The sequence below is a fragment of the Hippopotamus amphibius genome, chromosome 4 (genome assembly GCF_030028045.1).
Source record: "Hippopotamus amphibius kiboko isolate mHipAmp2 chromosome 4, mHipAmp2.hap2, whole genome shotgun sequence".
NCBI classification, from domain to species: Eukaryota; Metazoa; Chordata; class Mammalia; order Artiodactyla; family Hippopotamidae; genus Hippopotamus; species Hippopotamus amphibius.
The window spans coordinates 18,302,649-18,321,379 of record NC_080189.1 but is presented as its reverse complement, the minus strand read 5'-3'; the positions used below and the strand labels follow the sequence as shown (position 1 = coordinate 18,321,379).

The window sequence follows — 18,731 nt, the reverse complement described above, 5'->3', positions numbered from 1 at the left end:
GGGTTATGAAATTCACGTTCCCTTGAATTCATAGAACGCAAGGAATGGCATTCTAAGGTCTGCGGCCATGCCAGTTGGAAATAATCCCCAGGCTAAAGGCAAAGTGACTCCAGAAAGGTGACTGTAGAAAACCAGTTCTTCTTGACATCTAAAGCAGGAGCAAGTGTGGATGACACAGTTTGAAATTGTCTTGCCATTGTAGGATGAGCTACAATGACTCATCTCTTTAAATGCGTATTAAAGGCTGGCTATTGTATTTACTACATTCGGGCCTCATTTTTGTGATGATTTTGAAACTCAGAATGAACAATAACATGTGTGTGAGGTTTTGGTGGCAAATATTAGAGAGCCTGGGTACAGATAAACAGCTGTGGAAGTCAGCATTCGCTGTTAAACCCATGAGCCACTTCAAATTCCTTGGTGAGATAATCTGAGATAGTAAAGATTCCACTGAGCCTGGAAACTCGATCATGACATTTTTATTACACCAGAAGTGAATATTCGTTAAATAAAATTACGTGAGTGACACAGTAAGACCAGTAGTTCTCCTTCAGGACTCTATCCATTTTTCAGATAAAGAAAACATTTTCGTAAGGAAATTTTATACATTGCTTGAGAAATGTGAGACAAATTCCACCTATATGAGGTATCAAAAGTAGTCAAACAGAAACAGAAAGTTGAATAGTAGTTGCCAGGAGCTGGGAGGAGAGGGAAAAGCAGAGTTGTGGTTTCATAGGTATGGTTTTTGCAAGATGGATAAGTTCAAGAAATCTGTTACACAGCAATGTGCATGTAGTTAACATTACTGTACTGTATGCTTAGAAATGGTTTGGATGGTAAATTTCATATGATGTGTTTTCTAACCACAGTAAAAAAATGAAAGAGATTAAAATGGGTTAGGGAAGTAAGGGGCACCATGTAAAGTCATTTAACAAGCATTTACTTTTAGGCCAGTGCCCTGTGGAAATACCTTCTGACTGATTTACCCCTTATGTGATGCTCCTTTAGTTAGATGCAAGGTGAGATGACAGAGCAATGAAGATTTCAGCATAGGTCTCTTGAGTGACACCAGAGGTAGCCATGGGAATGCCAACTATGGAAGAAACTTCCAGAATTTTTAGATCCTAAAATTTCCCCGCAGTCTAGAAATGGCAGAAAAGTTCCACTGAGTCACAGGCGAGTTTCCACTACTAACGTCACACGCTGAATGATACTTTGAGTAAATATGCCAAAATATGACTGGGTTGTGATTGTGGCAAAATGGGAGAGCCTGTTGCTGTCCAGGCTACTCCCTCCCTGCTCACTGGGCACAGAGTCAGGTTTCGGGGTGGTGGTGGTGAGCAGAGTATTTGATTTTGCTTGTAAATGCAGTCATTGCTATAAAACTTTTTGTGGGTAAACAATTTGTGTTGACTAAAATAGTGTTTTAGTATCTAGTTACTAAAAATGAAATTTTCGTTCATCTTTAAAAAGGTTGTGCCCTTGTTTCTTTTCTTTTCTTTTTTTTCACTTGATTGCTACTTACTCTAAGTATGGACCCGATTTATCAGTACAAAAGCGCCTTTAATTTTTTGTGGCAGGGTAAGCGATCTGCCATTGCTGTCACTGGTCCCGGGAACCACCCTCCTGTTTATGGATCTCCTACCCCTTGGAGCAGCCATGTGTGTCCTAACATGGTAGGCAGGGATGACAAAGGTGGGTCTTTCCTCCTGGTGACTAGAAGAAAGCTCTCAGATCCATTCTGATAGGGGTGGTGCCCTAGGGTGGATGACTCTGGACTGTCAGCGTATTGCCCAGTGTCTAGGGAGCAAGGCCTCTGCTGACCCCCTCTCCAGCGCAATCCAGGACAAGCACAAATAGTGAAGGTAGGCTGTGAGGCTAATCTGCTTTCTGGGCAATCCCAAACGTGTCTGTGCCTTTGTCTCGCCTTTGTTTTAATCAGACAGTGATCCCCGAAGGAGACAGTGAGTATCAAAGTACAGCAGGCAGAAACAGCGAGAGGTCAACCAGAAGAAACTGGGAGATGCCTCGAGGAATGGATATAAAGATAATCAAAATTGGACCCAAAGAGCAGCAGAGACACCAACTACAGTGCAAAGAAAGAGAGAAGTGGAGTGACCACATCAAAAAGAAAATGCAATCTTAGAAAGAGAAAAATTGAACAAAAATGTCTATATCAGAGTCTGTATTTGAGGGAGGTAAAGAGCAGTATAACCAGGGAATGAGAACCAGAGAGAGTGATTAATCTTCTGAGCCTGAGAACATCAGGATGCAAAGCAGGATTTTTCTCTGATGGTAAATACCTTGTTCCTGCATCTTGGTATTTCTTCAAAAGATCATGTAGCTTGTGCTGCTGGGCAAGGCTCACATATTCAAAGATTTTAAAGCAGTCCAGCCCAGCTTTCATCATCATTGAATGACAATATCCATTTCAGAATCAAATTTAGCACAGTGAATCCTCACGTATTCAAAGATGAGACTTCTCGCAACTTTAGCCTCCAGAACCCAGCTGTAAATCTTGGAGAAGTTGGGAAGATTTCTGAGCTGGTGAGGAATCTTTATTAGAACCCAGGTGCTTTACTCCTAGCAGGGATCTTCATCTATGAACTCTTATTTAACATAGAAATATAACAAGACTTGCCATCTTATTTTTCAGGTGATGGCCAGTAAGAAAGAACGAATTACAAAGGGCAAGTTATGCTGGTAGCAAAGAAGAATGTACTCTTACAGCCTGACAGTGAGGACGGCAGCAGAAAAACTCACACCAGATTCAGAATTAGCAAAGCCTAGGAACTTTCAGGGTTGATACAGAGAGTCCAAGCAGACATCTCGGGTCCAGGTGTCCTCCCCGTAACATCTCACAGTTAGTTAAATGCTTGTGGAAATTTCAGAAGTAGAGGAATCTTAGAGATGGTCTTACCTAACTACTTCATTGGAACGTTTCCAAGATACTAAACAAAAGCTTAAGGCATTTCATATGTATAGTTTAAAATATATCTGGTCAATATTGCTAAAATGAAAGTTTTGGCATTTGAAAGGGTAAAATTCTGTCATCTGAAAACCATGTTTATTTGGGGCACTTAATTCTCTGATGACGCTCAATAATTGTAGCATTAGGATAGGCAGGCCAGGGTGTCGGTGTTTTTTTGTTAGGACGACCCTCTCTGCATTAGCTTGGTTTCTCTGTTCAAAGGCAAGGCATGACAGTAGCATTTTCATGGGCCCCCTTCATGTCTCTCCTCCATATTAGACTAGTTTTTGGAAAAGAAGAGTCTAGATATATAGGCCATAACTGATTTTCTGACATTCTTCTTGGGAACTTTTGGAAAAGTTGAGAAGTATATCCTTGATTAGCACTGTATTTATTTGGCTATAGCTCTAGTTTCTTTATATCTTACTACAGAACTTTGGGAAGATGTTTATTCAATGCAGCACCCTGATCTCTTAGGACCAAAGAAATCTGTCCCCACCTCCCCGCCGTGCCCAAATTGCTGTGATGTAGCCCCTGGCTCTGTCCTCACTCTTCGGTGTGTGTGTCACAGTCACTCAATGTTAAAGCATATCTTAGACTCCTGCAATTCACCAGGCAAACCATTCAGAGCCTCTGGAGGCATCTTGAATTACCATTCCAGCCCTTTTTTCCAGCCCAGGTCCCATTATGATATGAATCACAATCTTATGCTTGTCAAGAAGTTACAGGGGGCAAAGAGCATCGGGGTTTCTTATTTTATCTCTGCTGCTCTGAGTTGGTGGTATGTGTTTTGTGGCCAGTCTCTATAAATGCAGTAGAGAATGAAGAATTTCTGGATTACCGTGTCCTGGTCCCCGCTCTGTGGTCCTGGTGCCAGCCAGTCTCTCAGGGAGACGCTCTGGGACCTGAGGACCGCATCAAGTCATGCCTCAAGGCCTGGAAGAGGCTAAGGAGCGACTGGGCCCAGACATCTTTCTGATGCCCTTGGGACGAGGCTGTGCGGTAGGCTGTGTAGGCCAGGGTCAGCGCTGTCCTTTCGAAGTCCTCTTTCTTGAGGATGCCAGGGTGGCTGGAGAGGCTGGCGCTCAGCCGCCGGATGTCTGGAATGCTCTTGGGGATCACCTCATTGCAGATGGTACGGAAGTCTGAGGCCTTCCGCAGGGAGGCGAGCTCCTCGTCCTTGATGGAGATCTTCAGGTCAGGGCTGATCTCAAGTTCAGCCAGCAGGAACTGGGGAGAAACATGGGGTGTGGAAAGGCATGAGGCCCTCACTGTTGTTGAGGACGTCACTGGATTCACGATCACATGTGTTCATGTAGGGAGGTGGCTTGCAAAGAGCTTTGGAATCGAGAGACCTGGGTCCCAGTTCTGACTTTCCCACTAACTGTGTAACCTCGGATGAGTCACTTAACTTCTCTCAGCCTCATTTTCTTCCTCTGTGAAATGATTAATAACAGCAATACTTCACCGGGATATTGTGAGGAGTAAATAAGACAAATGTGGGGACATCTATCACTGTGCCTGGTACAAAGCCACTGTTAAGTGACGCTTTGTTGTTTCTAGTGTCCTGAGTCACCCCCTTTTCTCCTTCCTCCCTCCCACCCACCAAAGATCTTCTAAAGCACAAACTGACTATTTTGGATAATTTAAAATCAAAAGCTGGAAATTTGAAGGATGCAGAGAGTTGAGCTAGGAATTAAGTGGGCTACGGAGATTTGTCCTCATTTCCTGCCTGTTCTTTAAGAGTGGGGGGGGTCTCTCACAGGCATCCCCTTCTCAGTGCCAGGCTCATATCAGGAACCAAATAAGTACAATGTAGACTCAGAGTCCTAACTCTCCCCTCTGTCTCCGGCTTCTCCTGGCTCTAATCCATACTTTGTGCTACTGTCTGTTATCTTTCTAAAACAGATCCGTTCCTCTGACTCCCATGTCATGAGTCGGCAGAGGCAATGCATTTTCCAGTTTGTTCCCTGAGGTAGGATTTGAAATCTGCAGCCTGGCTCAGCTGCGTGGCTACGGCAGGCTGATCCTTCTCAGCCAGATGGTTCTAGTACATGTGGGATGTCAGAGGACATCAAGGCAGGAGGGGGACCTGGGCGATCACTGGAGTCCCTCATTTAACAGCTGAGGAGATCCAGGCCCAGGGAGACATGGTGGGTTATGCCAGGTCACATAGCTGACGGGCGGCAGAACCAGAACTAAAGCTCAGGTCTTGAACCTGGAATTTTACCACTGAACCAAACCAAGCAACCTTGGGAAATTTACCTGTGATTTGGAGAAGCGGGCTCTTGGTGCCAGAGGTGTGAGGGGCAGAGAAAGAGAGCCTTTGGGGGACCCCAGACTCAAAAATGGGGCTGTCACAGTGTGAGGTTACTGAGACACGGCTCCACTCAGACAGTAGGTTTGGCGTTGCCTGGGGGCTGCCGATGAGTCCTGGCTTAAAGCCCTGGCTACGGAATATTGCCCCACTCCGCTGCTTGGGTGCTGGTAGGGGCACCTCTGGGCCAAGCCTACATCTCTAATTTTGCCTTGGCTAAACGCCTAAGGCCACCCTTCCCTGGGATGGCATGTGGGGAGGGAGAGGGGGCACGAGGAACTCTTTCCCTTGGGCTGGGCAGGATTCCACGACCTCCACACACACGTCTAGGCTGGTCCTCCAGGCAGCAGAGGCTACTGATTTTCAGGGGCTCAGGTCACTTCTCCGAAACACATAGAGAAGGAGCAGTGCCTTTTGAGTTACTTGGGTTGCCCACTCTCCCTTCTGCCTACCTCATAGAGCAGCTCTACTTCCTCCAGGGAGTTCTGCAGGATGGGGTTCAAGGGCACCGACGAGGATCTCTTTGGCCGGTGGGCGGCAGGGAAGAGCACGGCTGCAAGGTAAAAAAGAGTGGGCTCTCAGGGCTCCTTCCCATACTGGCTTCTCCCGCGGGTGAACCCCAAGGTTGTACAGCCAATCTGGGAAGTGACTGACTCCAAGTGGTGGTGGAGCTGTGAGTAAAAGGGGCAGCTTCTTCAAGACACTTGGTTGTGATATACCAGAAAACTGGGCAGGTAACTGTAAAAATTAGTCAGACTTCAGGGTAAGTAGCGCCCCCTGAAGCTGTGCAAATGCAGTTTGCATAACTGTACATACAGCTCTGTTTCTTGATAATGGTGCCCTTGGGCCATCAAGAAAGGGTCCAGTGATGTCCAGAGTACTGTGTTGAAGAAGGGAACTGCATGAGCATTTAGAAGGATTTCTATTAGAAGCGATGAGAAGGAAACATCTTCAATGTAAAGGACATTTCCTAAAAAGCTCACTGGTAGGAATCTCCCATCTTGTGGAAAGCTGGTTGGCTGTAGTATTGCTATAATATTGCTTTCTCTGTAACCCATTTATTTTCTAGCCCACAAGTTCCTCAGGGGCTTCGATCAACGTGCTTTCATATTTATGCCCGAGTAGTGGAGACTGGCAGTTTTCCAGGGTGCACTCGAGGTGCAGCTGTTGGTAGACACGTCCCTGCATTAATGGGGGCCTTGACGGGCAGAGGGACAGCCCTGCTTCCCCAGATCATCTTAGGGGACAGAGCCTATGAACTCCAAAGCAATAGGCCCTAGCCCAGAATTTTAGCAGAATTTGTTCTCTTTGCCAGAAAAATGCCCATTTCCCGCAGAATCATAGATTTTAGGGCTTTAGAAGGCCTTAGCCTCTGCTCACTCACGGCCTCTGCCTCTGATCTTGGGTGGAGCTCAGGAGAGTGAAGCATCTCCTACTCCATGAGTTCACAACCTTGACCACACATTAGAGTCACCCAAGGTACGCAGGTCCCAGGTTCAGAAATTCTGATGTAAGTGACTAGAATGTGATTGAGCCGGTAAACTTTTTGAAAGCTTCCTAGGTGCTTCTAATGGCAGCCTAGGTTGAGAATCAGAGGGTGCTTGACCCGAGGCTGTGCAGAAGGAGCTGGCCTGGCTGAGTGGCCACCTGGCTGTTTAGTCCAGTGCTTCTCAAACGTCAATCTACATTAGAATCACCTGGAAGCTTTAAAAACCTGAATGCCCAGTGTCGCCTCCCAGGCCAGTTCATGGGCATCTCTAGGGTGGATGTAGGCATCGAGGCTTCTGACAGCTCCCAGGTGTTATAACGGGCAGGCAGGGTACATAGCCGCTGGGCTACTCAGGCCTACCACCAAACAGCTGGTGCCCTGCTAGAATTCAGAGCTCACTTCCATCCGATGAGGCCTTATAGGGCCATCTGAGGAGACGAAGGCCCTCGTGTTCTCAGAGACAAGAGAGTGGCGTCACAAAGAGGGGTGCACTTTGACCCTACTTTCACCTTGGTGAGAGGTGACACTAGGACCAGAACTGGTCCTGGACCAAGATGTGGCCTATTTCTTCTTCTTACCATGAAAACCGTTTTTAAGGTAGGATCCGAGAGCAACTTCTTTATGTCTTCTCTGTTATTGTAAAATTAAAGGTATTGTTCTCTTTAAAGAAATTCACACTGCAGCAGGTGAAGGGGACAGGAGGGAACAGGGTCCCGGGCATGGGGCCCTTCTGCTACCTCCTGGGAAGTTATTCACGGCCAGACCTGTACTTTTTTTCACTCAGTGGTTTCCCTGTGAACAGCTACTTCCTTTAACGTGCGCACCCCTGGTGGACCCCTAGTTCTCAAGAGTTGGGAAGAAAATACAGTACCTCCTGATGCAAAGCTGGGCTTAATAATGGAAACATTGTTTCCAATAGCCCTTGTTCTCATAGTTTTAAAAATAACACAGTTTGGGGAAGATTGTTAGAAATAACTTCAGCCTCTGGACTAGGGCTGATTTTTGCTTCAAAAAGTATGTGCGGGGAGCACAGGAATCTCAAAGATGGACCCTCCGCCCTTCTCTCCACCCCCCACAATGTTCCACCACTTTCTGCAGGTACCCCTCACGCTGTTGTGGCTGCTTTGACGGTGCGTGTGGGGCAGGGGCTTTTATGACCCCCTGGGCTGTGACGTGCAGTCAGCTCTGGGGCAGGCGTCTCAGTGGCTGCCTGCGTCTAACTCCCTGTGCGTGAGGCCAGGTGGGGAGACCTGGGTTCATCTCCACTGGAGATGCTGCAGGTGGTGGGTGAGAAATCAGCTGTGTCTGGCCCGCGTCGAAACATTTGGGTAAGAAGTTTAACGAACAGTCACTCCAGATGTCCTTGTCCATAATGACAAAGGCTGGACCCTGCCAGAATGCAAATGGGCCGACCAAGAGCTGACCAACTCCAGGAGGTATGAGTGCAAAGCGTTAAACCAGGCTGGCTCCCACATGGTCAGAAGAACAGCCCTGTGCCCCCTAGGAAGCCTTTCCCTGGGACCCCACCATACACTGTGTTCCTTCTCCATCTCCTCATTCTCTTTATGTCTCCTCCCTGCATCCTTTCTACACATTTCACATCTTGCTGTCTACTCCTGGCTCCTGGGAGGGAGGGAACGGACTTTGTGCTTCTTCTGTTTGACTTGGTGTCTGCATAGAGCTCAATATATTTTTAAAAGTTTATTTTTTATTGAAGTATAGTTGATTTACAATGTTGTGCCAATCTCTGCTGTACAGCAAAGTAACTCAGTTATACACATATAGACTTTTTTTTAATATTCTTTTCCATTATGGTTTATCAAAGGATACTGAGTATAGTTCCCTGTGCTCTACAGTAGGACCTCGTTGTTTATCCATCCTATATATGATAGCTTACATCTGCTAATCCCACACTCCCAGTCCTTCCCTCTCCTACCACCTTTCCCTTGGCAACCACAAATCTGTTCTGTATGTCTGTGAGTCTGTTTCTGTTTCGAGGATAGGTTCTTTTGGGCCATATTTTAGATTTCACATGTAAGTGATATCATATGGTATTTGTCTTTCTCTTTCTGACTTACTTCACTTAGTATGATAATCTCTGGTTGCATCCATGTTGCTGCAACTAGGTTGTTTCCATGTGCTGGCTATTGCGAATAGTGCTGCTATGAACACAGGGGTGCATGTATCTTTTTGAATTATAGTTTTATCTGGGTATATGCCCAGGAGTAGAATTGCTGGATCATATGGTAATTCTATTTTCAATTTTCTGAGGAACCTCCACACTGTTTTCCATAGTGGCTTCACCAACTTACATTCCCACCAACAGTGTAGGAGGGTTCCCTTTTTTCCATACCCTCTCCAGCATTTGTTATTTGTAGACTTTTTAGTGATGGCCATTCTGACCAGTGTGAGCTGGTACCTCACTGTAGTTTTGATTTGCATTTCTTGCATAGCGCTCAATATTGAGTGCAGTCTCAATGTATATATTTTGGAATGATTTTAAAAATAAACTAGGTATTTAAAAAACAACAACAAAACCCCAAAACATCCCTGGAGACTCTTCAGTTCAGGCTTTGCTGGTTTTCCTTCCTTTCCCTTCTGTCCTGTCTCCCAAATTTATGAGGTCATTTTAAGTTCGGCTCCCTCCTCTCTGTGAGTGATTATAAGCTGCTTTGGTCAGCACAGTCTTCAGTGAGGCCGATAGCTCTGAGGCCTGAATGCTCCTGCTGGACAGATGTTAGTAGCAGCACCTTCTCGGAGGGAGAAGGGAGTGAGGGGAGCGGGGTGCGGAGGCCAGAGACTGGCAGAAGGATTCCACTCCCTCCTGGGCACGACCTGAGTGTGGAGCCTTGGACAAGAAGGCTGCTGGGACAATGTTGTCAAAATCATGGACTTTGTGTGTCCTTTGCTTGGTGTAAAACTGGGCCAATTTGCTTCTTCCTTCTTCACTTAAGTCTCCACACCCAGCCCACTCTCCAGCTATTTCTTCAGGGGACGCCAGAGGCTCCCCTGTGTCCTTGCATGAAGGTCTGCTGCACCAGCTGCAGGGGAGCCAGCTCCTCCTCCCTTATCTTACCCCCTGGACTCATGAGACTTCAGGGGACATAGAGTGTCTGTGATACGCTGGACCAACCTGCATGGAACAAATAATTTACTTGCTAAAGTTCACGCCACGTGCACTAAGTTAGTTCAGGAACTAGATCCAGGGATTCGTGTGTCTTAGCATGTTCTGTCCATGTCTTCTGTTGAGAGACACATTTGGACCTCACATCAAAGCTGTTCAGATGTGGACCCAGACATCCTAATAGGTTATGAGCTCACTGTGGGTCAGTCAGCATGCTTTGTGCTTTCCTTATGTACCTTATGAAGTAAATATTCACATCCCATTTTATAGATGAAGAAACCTGGAGGATAAGAAAATTGCCCTTGGCCACCCAACTTTTTTGTAATAGGACTGAGATTAAAATCCAGGTCTCATGGGCTTCAAAACCCAACACTGCTCTGTTTAAAATAGATAACCAACAAAGGCCTACTGTATAGCACAGGGAACTCTGCTCAATACTCTATAACAACCTAAATGGGAAAAGAATTTGAAAAAGAATAGATACATGTATATGTATAACTGAATCACTTTGCTGTACACCTGAAACTAACACAACATTGTTAATCAACTATACTCCAATATAAAATAAAAATTAAAAACAAAACAAAACAAACAAACAAAAAACCCATCTCACTGATAGGGTGAACCATGCTATCCTTTTGTAGGTGTGTCTGTCCCAAGACTGGAGTTTCTTTAGTTCTGTGTAACCACAGAACTATGGTTACACAGCATATATGTAGTTAATTAAGATGAATGAATGCATATGGTATAAAACATACTCAAACGAATCACACATAGTTAAAAAAAAACTCTAACTTTGATTTATAATGTGATACACAAGGTCAAATTCTATGACCTTACGATCACTCTCTTGCACAAATCCTCATCTCTTTTGCTCCCTCTTTGTTCCTTTGCAATCTGTTGGCAAAAGCACAAACCATCGCTTTACCTGTTCCACACCTGCACCTGGGTTAAGTGGTCTCACTTGAAATTTGTGATCTTTATTCTCACGAGGGACCATCACCCATATTTCCTGATTCCTCTCATTCTGTTTCAGTGTAAAGAGATGATGATTTCACACCTCCTGTTTTCTCCTTAAACCAGTTACCCACCTCTTGCCCAGCTCCTCTGACTTCCCTCCTGTTACTGCGGTCCCTGCTGTTATCTAGAGCCAGCTTCTCCCCGCGTGCATGAGGTCTCCAATAAAGACGTCGCTCACCTTTCCACCTTCTCTCCCACATCATTAATTTTCCCCCTCTACTGATCTTTCAAGTCAGCATGAAAACACGTTGCTGCTGCTTCTTTAAAAAAAAGAAAACTCCCCCCTTGCCAGCCGCTCTCGCTCCTCATCCATCTCTTTAGGTATTGCAGACTCCTGGCCTCAGCCTGGGTCTCCCCTCTCTCCTAGCCACACCGACTTTGTACTGCTGTTCCGCTTTGTATTTCCAGATATCCAGCTGCCTACAGGAATCTCCTTTTGCCTTTGTAATGATTGTCTCTCCTGATCCCCAGCCTGATCCCAACCCCCACCACCCCTCACACCTGTTCCTCATCTCCTGCTTTGTCTGCTGCACCTGGGAGTCGTGAGCCATCCTTGCCTTTTCTCTTTCTTTCACATCTCACACACAACTAATCAGTAAATCTTGTTGGCTCTACCTTCAGAATATATCTAGCATCTGGCTACTTCTTACCACATCCCTGCTGGCCTCCTGGTCCAAACCTTGAGCATTTCTCCTAATGGTGCCTCTGCTTCCATCCTTTGCTGCCATTCTCATCATCCTCATTGTATTTTTTCTTTTTTTTTTGGGCCATGCCACATGGCATGTGGGATCTTAGTTCCCCCACCAGGGATGGAACCTGTGTCCCCTGCAGTGGAAGCACGCGGTCTTAACCGCAGGACTGCCAGGGAAGTCCTCCTCATTGTATTCTTAACACAGCAACTAAAGTGATCCTGCAAAAACATAGGTTCGATGATGTCAGTCCTCTGCCCAGAACCTTCTATGGCTTTCCATCTCCCTCAGAGTAGAAGCCAAAGATCTGCTGATAGCCACCAGGTACTACATGACTTGACTTCTTACTACCTTTCTGCACTCATCTGCTATTATCTTCTGGCCTATGCCTCTCTAGCCACAGTCCTCCTCACTGTTCCTTGAGGTCACCAAGCATGCCTCTGCCACAGGGCCTTTGCACTTCTGTTCCTTCTGCCTGGAATTCTCTTTCCCTGGAGACTGCGTGGCTCATGCCTATGTTTCCTTCAGGTCTCAAGCTACGTCCTCAGTGAGCTCCTCCCTGACTCTCCTATTAAAAATTGTGATCCTTTATACCCTCTAATCTGTTGCTACTTTATTGCCATCCAACAAGCCAGATGTTTTATTTCTATATGTGTTTATTGTCTGTTTCCTTTCACTAGGATGTCAGCTCCACAAGGGCATGAGATTTTGTCTGTTTTGTTCTCTGCTGTATTCCCGGTGCCTAAAATCCTGCCCATGACTGTTGAGTGAATGAAAAATCCCATAGCAACACACTCCCCATCCTTGTTACTGCAACTCCATTCTTTTCAGAGTGCCTCACTAAATCCTTCTCTTTTTAACACGGTGATTCTAGAACTTATTTACAGTCACACGTCCTGGATAATTATCAGAAAGTAGGTGGTGTAAACACCATCACACCCTCCCTTTATCTCTGAGGAGTCCCTGTTTGGGTCTAGGAGAAGCTGCTTTTTTTTTTTAAATTGAAGTATAGTTGATTTACAATGTTGTGTTAGTTTCTGATGTACTGCAAAGTGGTTCAGTTAATACATATGTATATTCTTTTTCATTATAGGTTATTACAAGATATTGAATGTAGTTCCCTGTGCTATACAGTAGGTCCTTGTTGTTTATTTTATATATGGTAGTTTGTATCTGCTAATCCCAAATGCCTAATTTATCCCTCAACATACCTATTTTCCTTTTTAGTAACCATAAATTTGCTCTCTACATCTGCGAGTCTGTTTCTGCTTTGTATACAACTTCATTTGTATCATATTTTAGATTTCACATATAAATGATATCTATGATATTTGTCTTTCCCTGACTTACTGCACTTAGTATGATAATCTCTAGGTCCATCCATGTTGCTGCAAATCGAATTATTTCATTCTTTTTTATGGCTGAGTCATATTCCATTGTATCTATGTACCGCATCTTTATCCATTCATCTGTCGATGGACATTTAGGTGGCTTTCATGTCTTGGCTGTTGTAAGTAGTACTATTATGAACATTGGGGTGTATGTATTTTTTGGAACTAGAGTTTTCTTCAGATATATGCTCAGGGGTGGGATTGCTGGATCATATGGCAAATATATTTTTAGTTTTTTAGGAACCTCTATACGGTTCTCCAAAGTGGCCACACCAATTTACATTCCCACCAACAGTGAAGGAGGGTTCCCTTTTCTTCATGCTAGATAAGCTGCTTTTAATTATCTCAGTCAAGGCTGGCACCTGCACCTGTCTTGCTCCCCAAGCCTTACCTCCTTCAAGCTTTCTTGCCCAGACGTGCAGGCAGAAGCCTCCCTAAACGGAAGAGCCTATGCTTGCTTTGAGCCTGATCTTCTCTTTGACTTTTTATAATCCGGGATAAAAATCTCTTCTTCTCTCCCATCTCCCAAATAGGTTAAAAAAACAGAACAGTATTAAGACTAACCATGGTTTCCACGTAACTGTGCACAGCATCTGTACCAAAGAATGTGTTGGAAAAGATTCAAACTGTAGACCGTATCAAACTAAAATACAACTACATTTTTAATGAATCAGTTGAAGCAACTCAATGAAAATGACCGTGGGTGTGGAAGGAAGGGAAAAGCTCTCATTTATAAAAGATCTTTTGTCAGATCCTACTGATGTCATTTAGTTTTTTGCTCCTGGGCCAGTCCTTTAGAAACAGTGATATTCTGATGGAGCCAGGGTCTTGGCCCTGTGTGTTGGGGTCCTCTGGGAGTGCTTCTGAAAGGGCTGCTCTGAGTCAGCTCCCCTTGGCCAGAACGTGCCACCAGGCCAGGGGGAGCCCCACCGCCCGGGGAGCCTGGGGCTGCTGGCAGCACCTGGCAGGGAGGGAGAGGTGTGGATGAGGATAGGAGACTCTGCCGCTACAGACTGGATTGGGGGGAGTAAGATTCAGCAAAAAGCTTCCAGCTGAGGGATCTGGGAGGTGTTACGTTCTTCCCTATCCTCCAGCTTTCTTACCTGTTAGTGGTCAGAGTAGCACCTGCCTAATGCAGTGACCATGAAGTAAACGAGGTGACTACTCAGTCATGTTGGAGCAGCGAGTCGGTCGATACTTATTGAACACCCACCCAGGGCCCTTCCCTTCACGGGACGTTCATGACTGAAAACACACACAGCCTGAAAGTGGACATCTGAAAGTGACATACATTCCACCACTGACATGCCACCCTTCCTTATGAAACTGCTTCTAAAAGAAATAACATATGTATTTAATAAAAATTAGATATTTATAGGAATTAATACTTTTTTTTTTTCAGACTGGCTAGTTCCCTGCAGCCCCCGAAGCGGTGTGCCAGCAGGACCTGGGTGGGGCTGGGACAGGGCCAGGTGTGTCTGCTTCCCGGCAGCCTCGCTAACCACAGGTGAGTCATTTGGTCTTAATCAAGTCGGTGGGGCTGTAACTGCCATCCTGGCGCAGGGAGCTGCCTCCCAGGGCGGAATCCTAGAGAGCACGTCCGAGGGAGAGGCTGGGAGAAGGGCAGGAAAAAAGATGTCCTGACGGCAGGGTGTATTCCTTTTGAGTTTATTTCCACATTTCTACCCGTGGAGGGAGGGGGTGGGGGAGGGTGGAGGCTGGGGTGGTGCTGAAAGGGTGGAGGAGAAGGATTTTGTAGGGAGAGGTCACCCTTAGACTATTTCCAAACGGAATTCTTCTAAATTAGGTCTGGCGTTGGGATGGGGGTGAGGTTGGGGTAAGGATGAAGGTGAAAGGAACAGTTAATACATTTGGAAAAATTGCTTTTTCTTTGGGTGTGACTCCCATTCCGTCTTAAAAAAATGAAAATTGTGTGTTCCTTTTATGATTAGAAGAAAATGTTAAAAATGAAAAAAAAAATCAGCTACGTGGAAGACTTTTGATGATGGTTGGAAGGGCTCCATATCATTTGTTGGCTGTGAACACTGATGTGAACGGCTAATCCAGCACTTAACATCAGCTGCCTCACCGTGGCCTCTATTGCAGCTGTGTTGGTCCTGTGTCTTTATATAGATTTATATCGTTATTGGGGGCAGACCTTTCCCCAGTGAGGAGGGGTGCGGCCAGAGCAGCGGCTCTCAGGATGTTGCTATAGAACCTCTAGGTTTTCTATTGAGAACCTCAGACTTTCTTTAATGAAATTTTTTCATTTTTTAAGTGGTAGGTAATTGTTGACATTTATATAGCTCCTCATCATTTACAAAGCATTTTATTTACATTTTTGTATATGACCCTCACATGACAACACAGTGAGGGTCAGTTTTTGTTATTGTTAGTATGTTAAAGACTATACTTTCAGGGATCATTTCTATAGTTCGTTAGTATGTTATCTGTTCATGAACTAAAGCTCAGAGAGGTTGAGAGACTTGCCAGACATCACACAGCCAATTAGAGGCAGAACTTAAATCTCTGAGTTCCTTGCAGGGTAGCTCATGATGTGGCTATTGTGTTTACAAGCCTTGTAACAAATCAAATCATCTCATTTGGCTTTCTAACAGGCTGTGTGTTAGGAAGAGTACATATTATCATCCTTTAACAGGCAAATTAAGGAAAGTCCCAGTGTCACACAGGGGTAAGTGGCAGAACACAACACCAAGGTCTCTTTGCTGTGTGCTTCCAAGTGTTGCCTCCAAAGTATGTACACATGATGAGCAGGGAGGGGTGTGTATGTGTGTGTGTGTGTATGTGTGTGTGTGTGATGTTTACCAGAAAAAAAGGGGAAATGCTCCATTAATGACTTGGTTCTGGACAACAGTCATTTCACAGCCCAGCTCAGAGAACTGGCAAGTCCCTAATCTTAGGCTTACAAGTGAGGGAATAAAAACCCTAATAAGCGTGTTGGCTTTTCCTTTCCCCCATTTCAGTTCCATCGGCTCTGTGCCCCGGCTGGCCAATCCTTCCTTCCCTGACACTCTTCTTGAGAACCAGGGGTCTCATCCCCCTGCTGCTATGCAGTCTTCACCCTGTTTTGGATCTCTGGAAACACCAGTGAGCCTGATTTATTTTTCCAGTTCTTTCCAGGAGAGAGACCTCAGTTGACTGTAGGCAGTGGAAAGATTTCAGTTAAGACTGGCATGGAGTGGTCAGCACTGTTGTTCCCTCACTTCCTAAGTGATAAACCCTAATTGACTGGAGGTGCTGCCCAGTGTCTGCCCACGGGAGCCATAAAAGATGCCAGGCTGGCTCTGAAGAATTGTGTCCCAAGGGAAAGGAAGTCGGCAGTAGGGAGACGCCTTGCTGGGCCCCTTCCTTTCTGAGGGAGCGAGCTGTCTGGGGTGGAGCAGCCGGGCAGACATGAGGATGCTGAGGGGTTACTCTCTTCCTGCTGCTGGACCACCTCTCTCCAGCTGGAAAGATGTGTCCTCTCCTGCTCAGGAAGCAGCATGGAGACCTCCATGTGGATGCCCCATGCCCCCCAGGTAGCAGGCCTCTTGCCGGCCAACACCCGCAGCCCTGGTATCATGTTAGCATCAGTCCTGGGCACCTGCTCTCTGCACACCTTGGCCATCTGCAGCAGCCTGGGGGGAGCTCTGTCCACACTCTGTGAAGCAAAGATGACTTCGCTCTGGCCTGTCCGAAAGGGATGCTCTCTGCGTTCTCCACCTCAACCCAGTTCCCTCAGCAGCTTTGATTTTTTTGGTGTCATTTCCCCCGTCACCCTCTAGCATTTCAAGAAGCATAAAGCAATTGGCAGAGATGAGATAAAAGGAGGGCACAGGGCTTCTAATTTCCTCCTGTCCTCTCCATTCTCCACCCCCCAAGTTCCTAATTGTATTGAAGAGAGAGTAATGAGCATCAAACAAACAAATAAATGAAAAGCAACTCACCCCGGCTCCACCTGTGGGACAGAGTGGCCTGAGCATCATAACACAACAGCAGAAGCAGCAACGTCTTCCAACACATCGTTTCCTCCAGAAAGGTGAAGAGCCACCCGCAAACCCAGTGGGACCCCAGGAGCTACAGGTACGCCCGTACTGGTCCTCCCCGTGCAATGCTGTCCTTCTTACCGCCCCTCCCCTTTCAGATGCGCAGAGATGCCCTCTCCTGCCTCAGAAGCGCGGAGGTAGGGGCTGCCTCCTGGGGAGGACAGAAGCAGGACCTCTGTTCATCTTACTCTCTCCGGGATTGGGGGACTGGGCTTCCACAGAGAGACTCTGTTTTTGAGCACATCTGGAGTGACTCACAGGGCATGTGATCTCCTTGGCAGTGGGGTGGATAAATATAATTTCTGTACTTGAGTTCCATGTGTTGGATGCACCCACTGGAATTTTTCTTTAACAAACAGACTCGCAGAACTTGTTAGAGAGCCCGGCAAAGAGCTGGCTGCTGTCCTCGTCCACACACACACACACACACACACACACAAACATACCCCAGTGCCAGGGGCGAGGGCTGCAGCAAATGCCAGGAGGCTTGCCTGGCAGACAAGCCTTGCCTGGCTGACTGGACCCAGAGTTGCCTTCAGGACAGCAAAGTCATTGTGGTGTCTGGGCTGAGTGTCACTTGTTTCCCTTCCCTGGAGCTCCTCATTGCGGTGGCTTCTCTTGTTGCGTAACACGGGCGTTAGGCATGCGGGCTTCAGTAGTTGTGGCACTCGGGCTCAATAGTTGTGGCTCGGGGGCTCTAGAGCACAGGCTCAGTAGTTGTGGTGCACGGGCTTAGTTGTCCTGCAGGTTGTGGAATCTTCCCGGACCAGGGATTGAACCCATGTCCCCTGCATTGGCAGGTGAATTCTTAACCACTGTGCTACCAGGGAAGCCCGGTACATGGGTATTTGTGGGTAGGTGATGACTCAAGGACGCACAGGTGACCTTCTTCCCCCACTCACATTCATGACACCCCGATTTCTGGACTCTCTAGACCTGGTGCCAAACCACTTTGATCCTCCCAAGCAAAATGGTAGTATTTTTCCATGATCATTCTTTTGGCATTTAATTAATTTTTATTGAGATATACTTGACATATAACATTGTGTAAGTCTGAGGTATACAAAGTGTTGATTTGATACACTTCTCTGTTGCAATATGATTGCCACTGTGGCCTTAGTGAACAACTTCATTACATCACCTATCATTTCTTTTTGTGGTGAGAACAGTTAAGATCCATGACCATTTTTAAAGTTCTGCCATAGACACCTTGATTTTGTCCAATACTACTTCCTCACCTTCTCTGAAATTACAGACGTGTAATGCTAAAGCTTGCAGGATATTTAAAGTTGATTTCACCCTGTGGTTTTCCAAGCTGTGGAGGTGGTGCTCAGGGTGCATAAGCTGCTGGAGAGGACATCCCTCTGCTTCAATCAGAAGCACTTTTATCTGTTAGAGGAAGTTGCTTGAAAAAGAAAACTTGGCTATAGCATTTGAAAAACACTGACCTTTCTAATATTAAGAATAATTATTGGGTGCTTATTTTGTTCCAGGCACTGTGCTAGGTGCTGTCCTTGTATTGATTTAATGCTTGCAGCGAACTATGAGGTCAATATAGAACAGCCCTCTCCAATGGAAATGTAATTTGAGAAACAAATGTAATTCAAAGTGTTCTAGTAGCCATGTCAAGAAAGTAAAAAAAGAACAGGGAAATCAATTGTAGTAATACATTTTATTTAACGCA

General features: G+C 45.9%; 1 protein-coding gene across 1 annotated transcript; it reads right to left on the bottom strand.

Annotated features, from left to right (window-relative positions):
- Positions 1-463: 463 nt before the first annotated feature.
- Positions 464-17,243, bottom strand: FAM180A (family with sequence similarity 180 member A). Its single transcript, XM_057732728.1, has 3 exons — positions 16,949-17,243; positions 5,741-5,841; positions 464-4,201 (listed from the first exon to the last, which is right to left on the bottom strand). The coding sequence occupies exons 1-3, from the start codon at positions 17,022-17,024 to the stop codon at positions 3,857-3,859; spliced, it is 522 nt and encodes a 173-aa protein (XP_057588711.1). The 5' UTR covers positions 17,025-17,243; the 3' UTR covers positions 464-3,856.
- Positions 17,244-18,731: the final 1,488 nt, after the last annotated feature.

Bases quoted from the DNA above. Each gene is read 5' to 3' on its own strand.
- FAM180A (XM_057732728.1), bottom strand. From the start codon at position 17,024: ATGTGTTGGAAGACGTTGCTGCTTCTGCTGTTGTGTTATGATGCTCAG. The intron at 5,842-16,948 runs GTGAGTTGCTTT...TTTACCTTGCAG, and splicing joins GTCCCACAGGTGGAGCCGGG to CCGTGCTCTTCCCTGCCGCC. The intron at 4,202-5,740 runs GTAGGCAGAAGG...GTTTCTCCCCAG, and splicing joins AAGTAGAGCTGCTCTATGAG to TTCCTGCTGGCTGAACTTGA.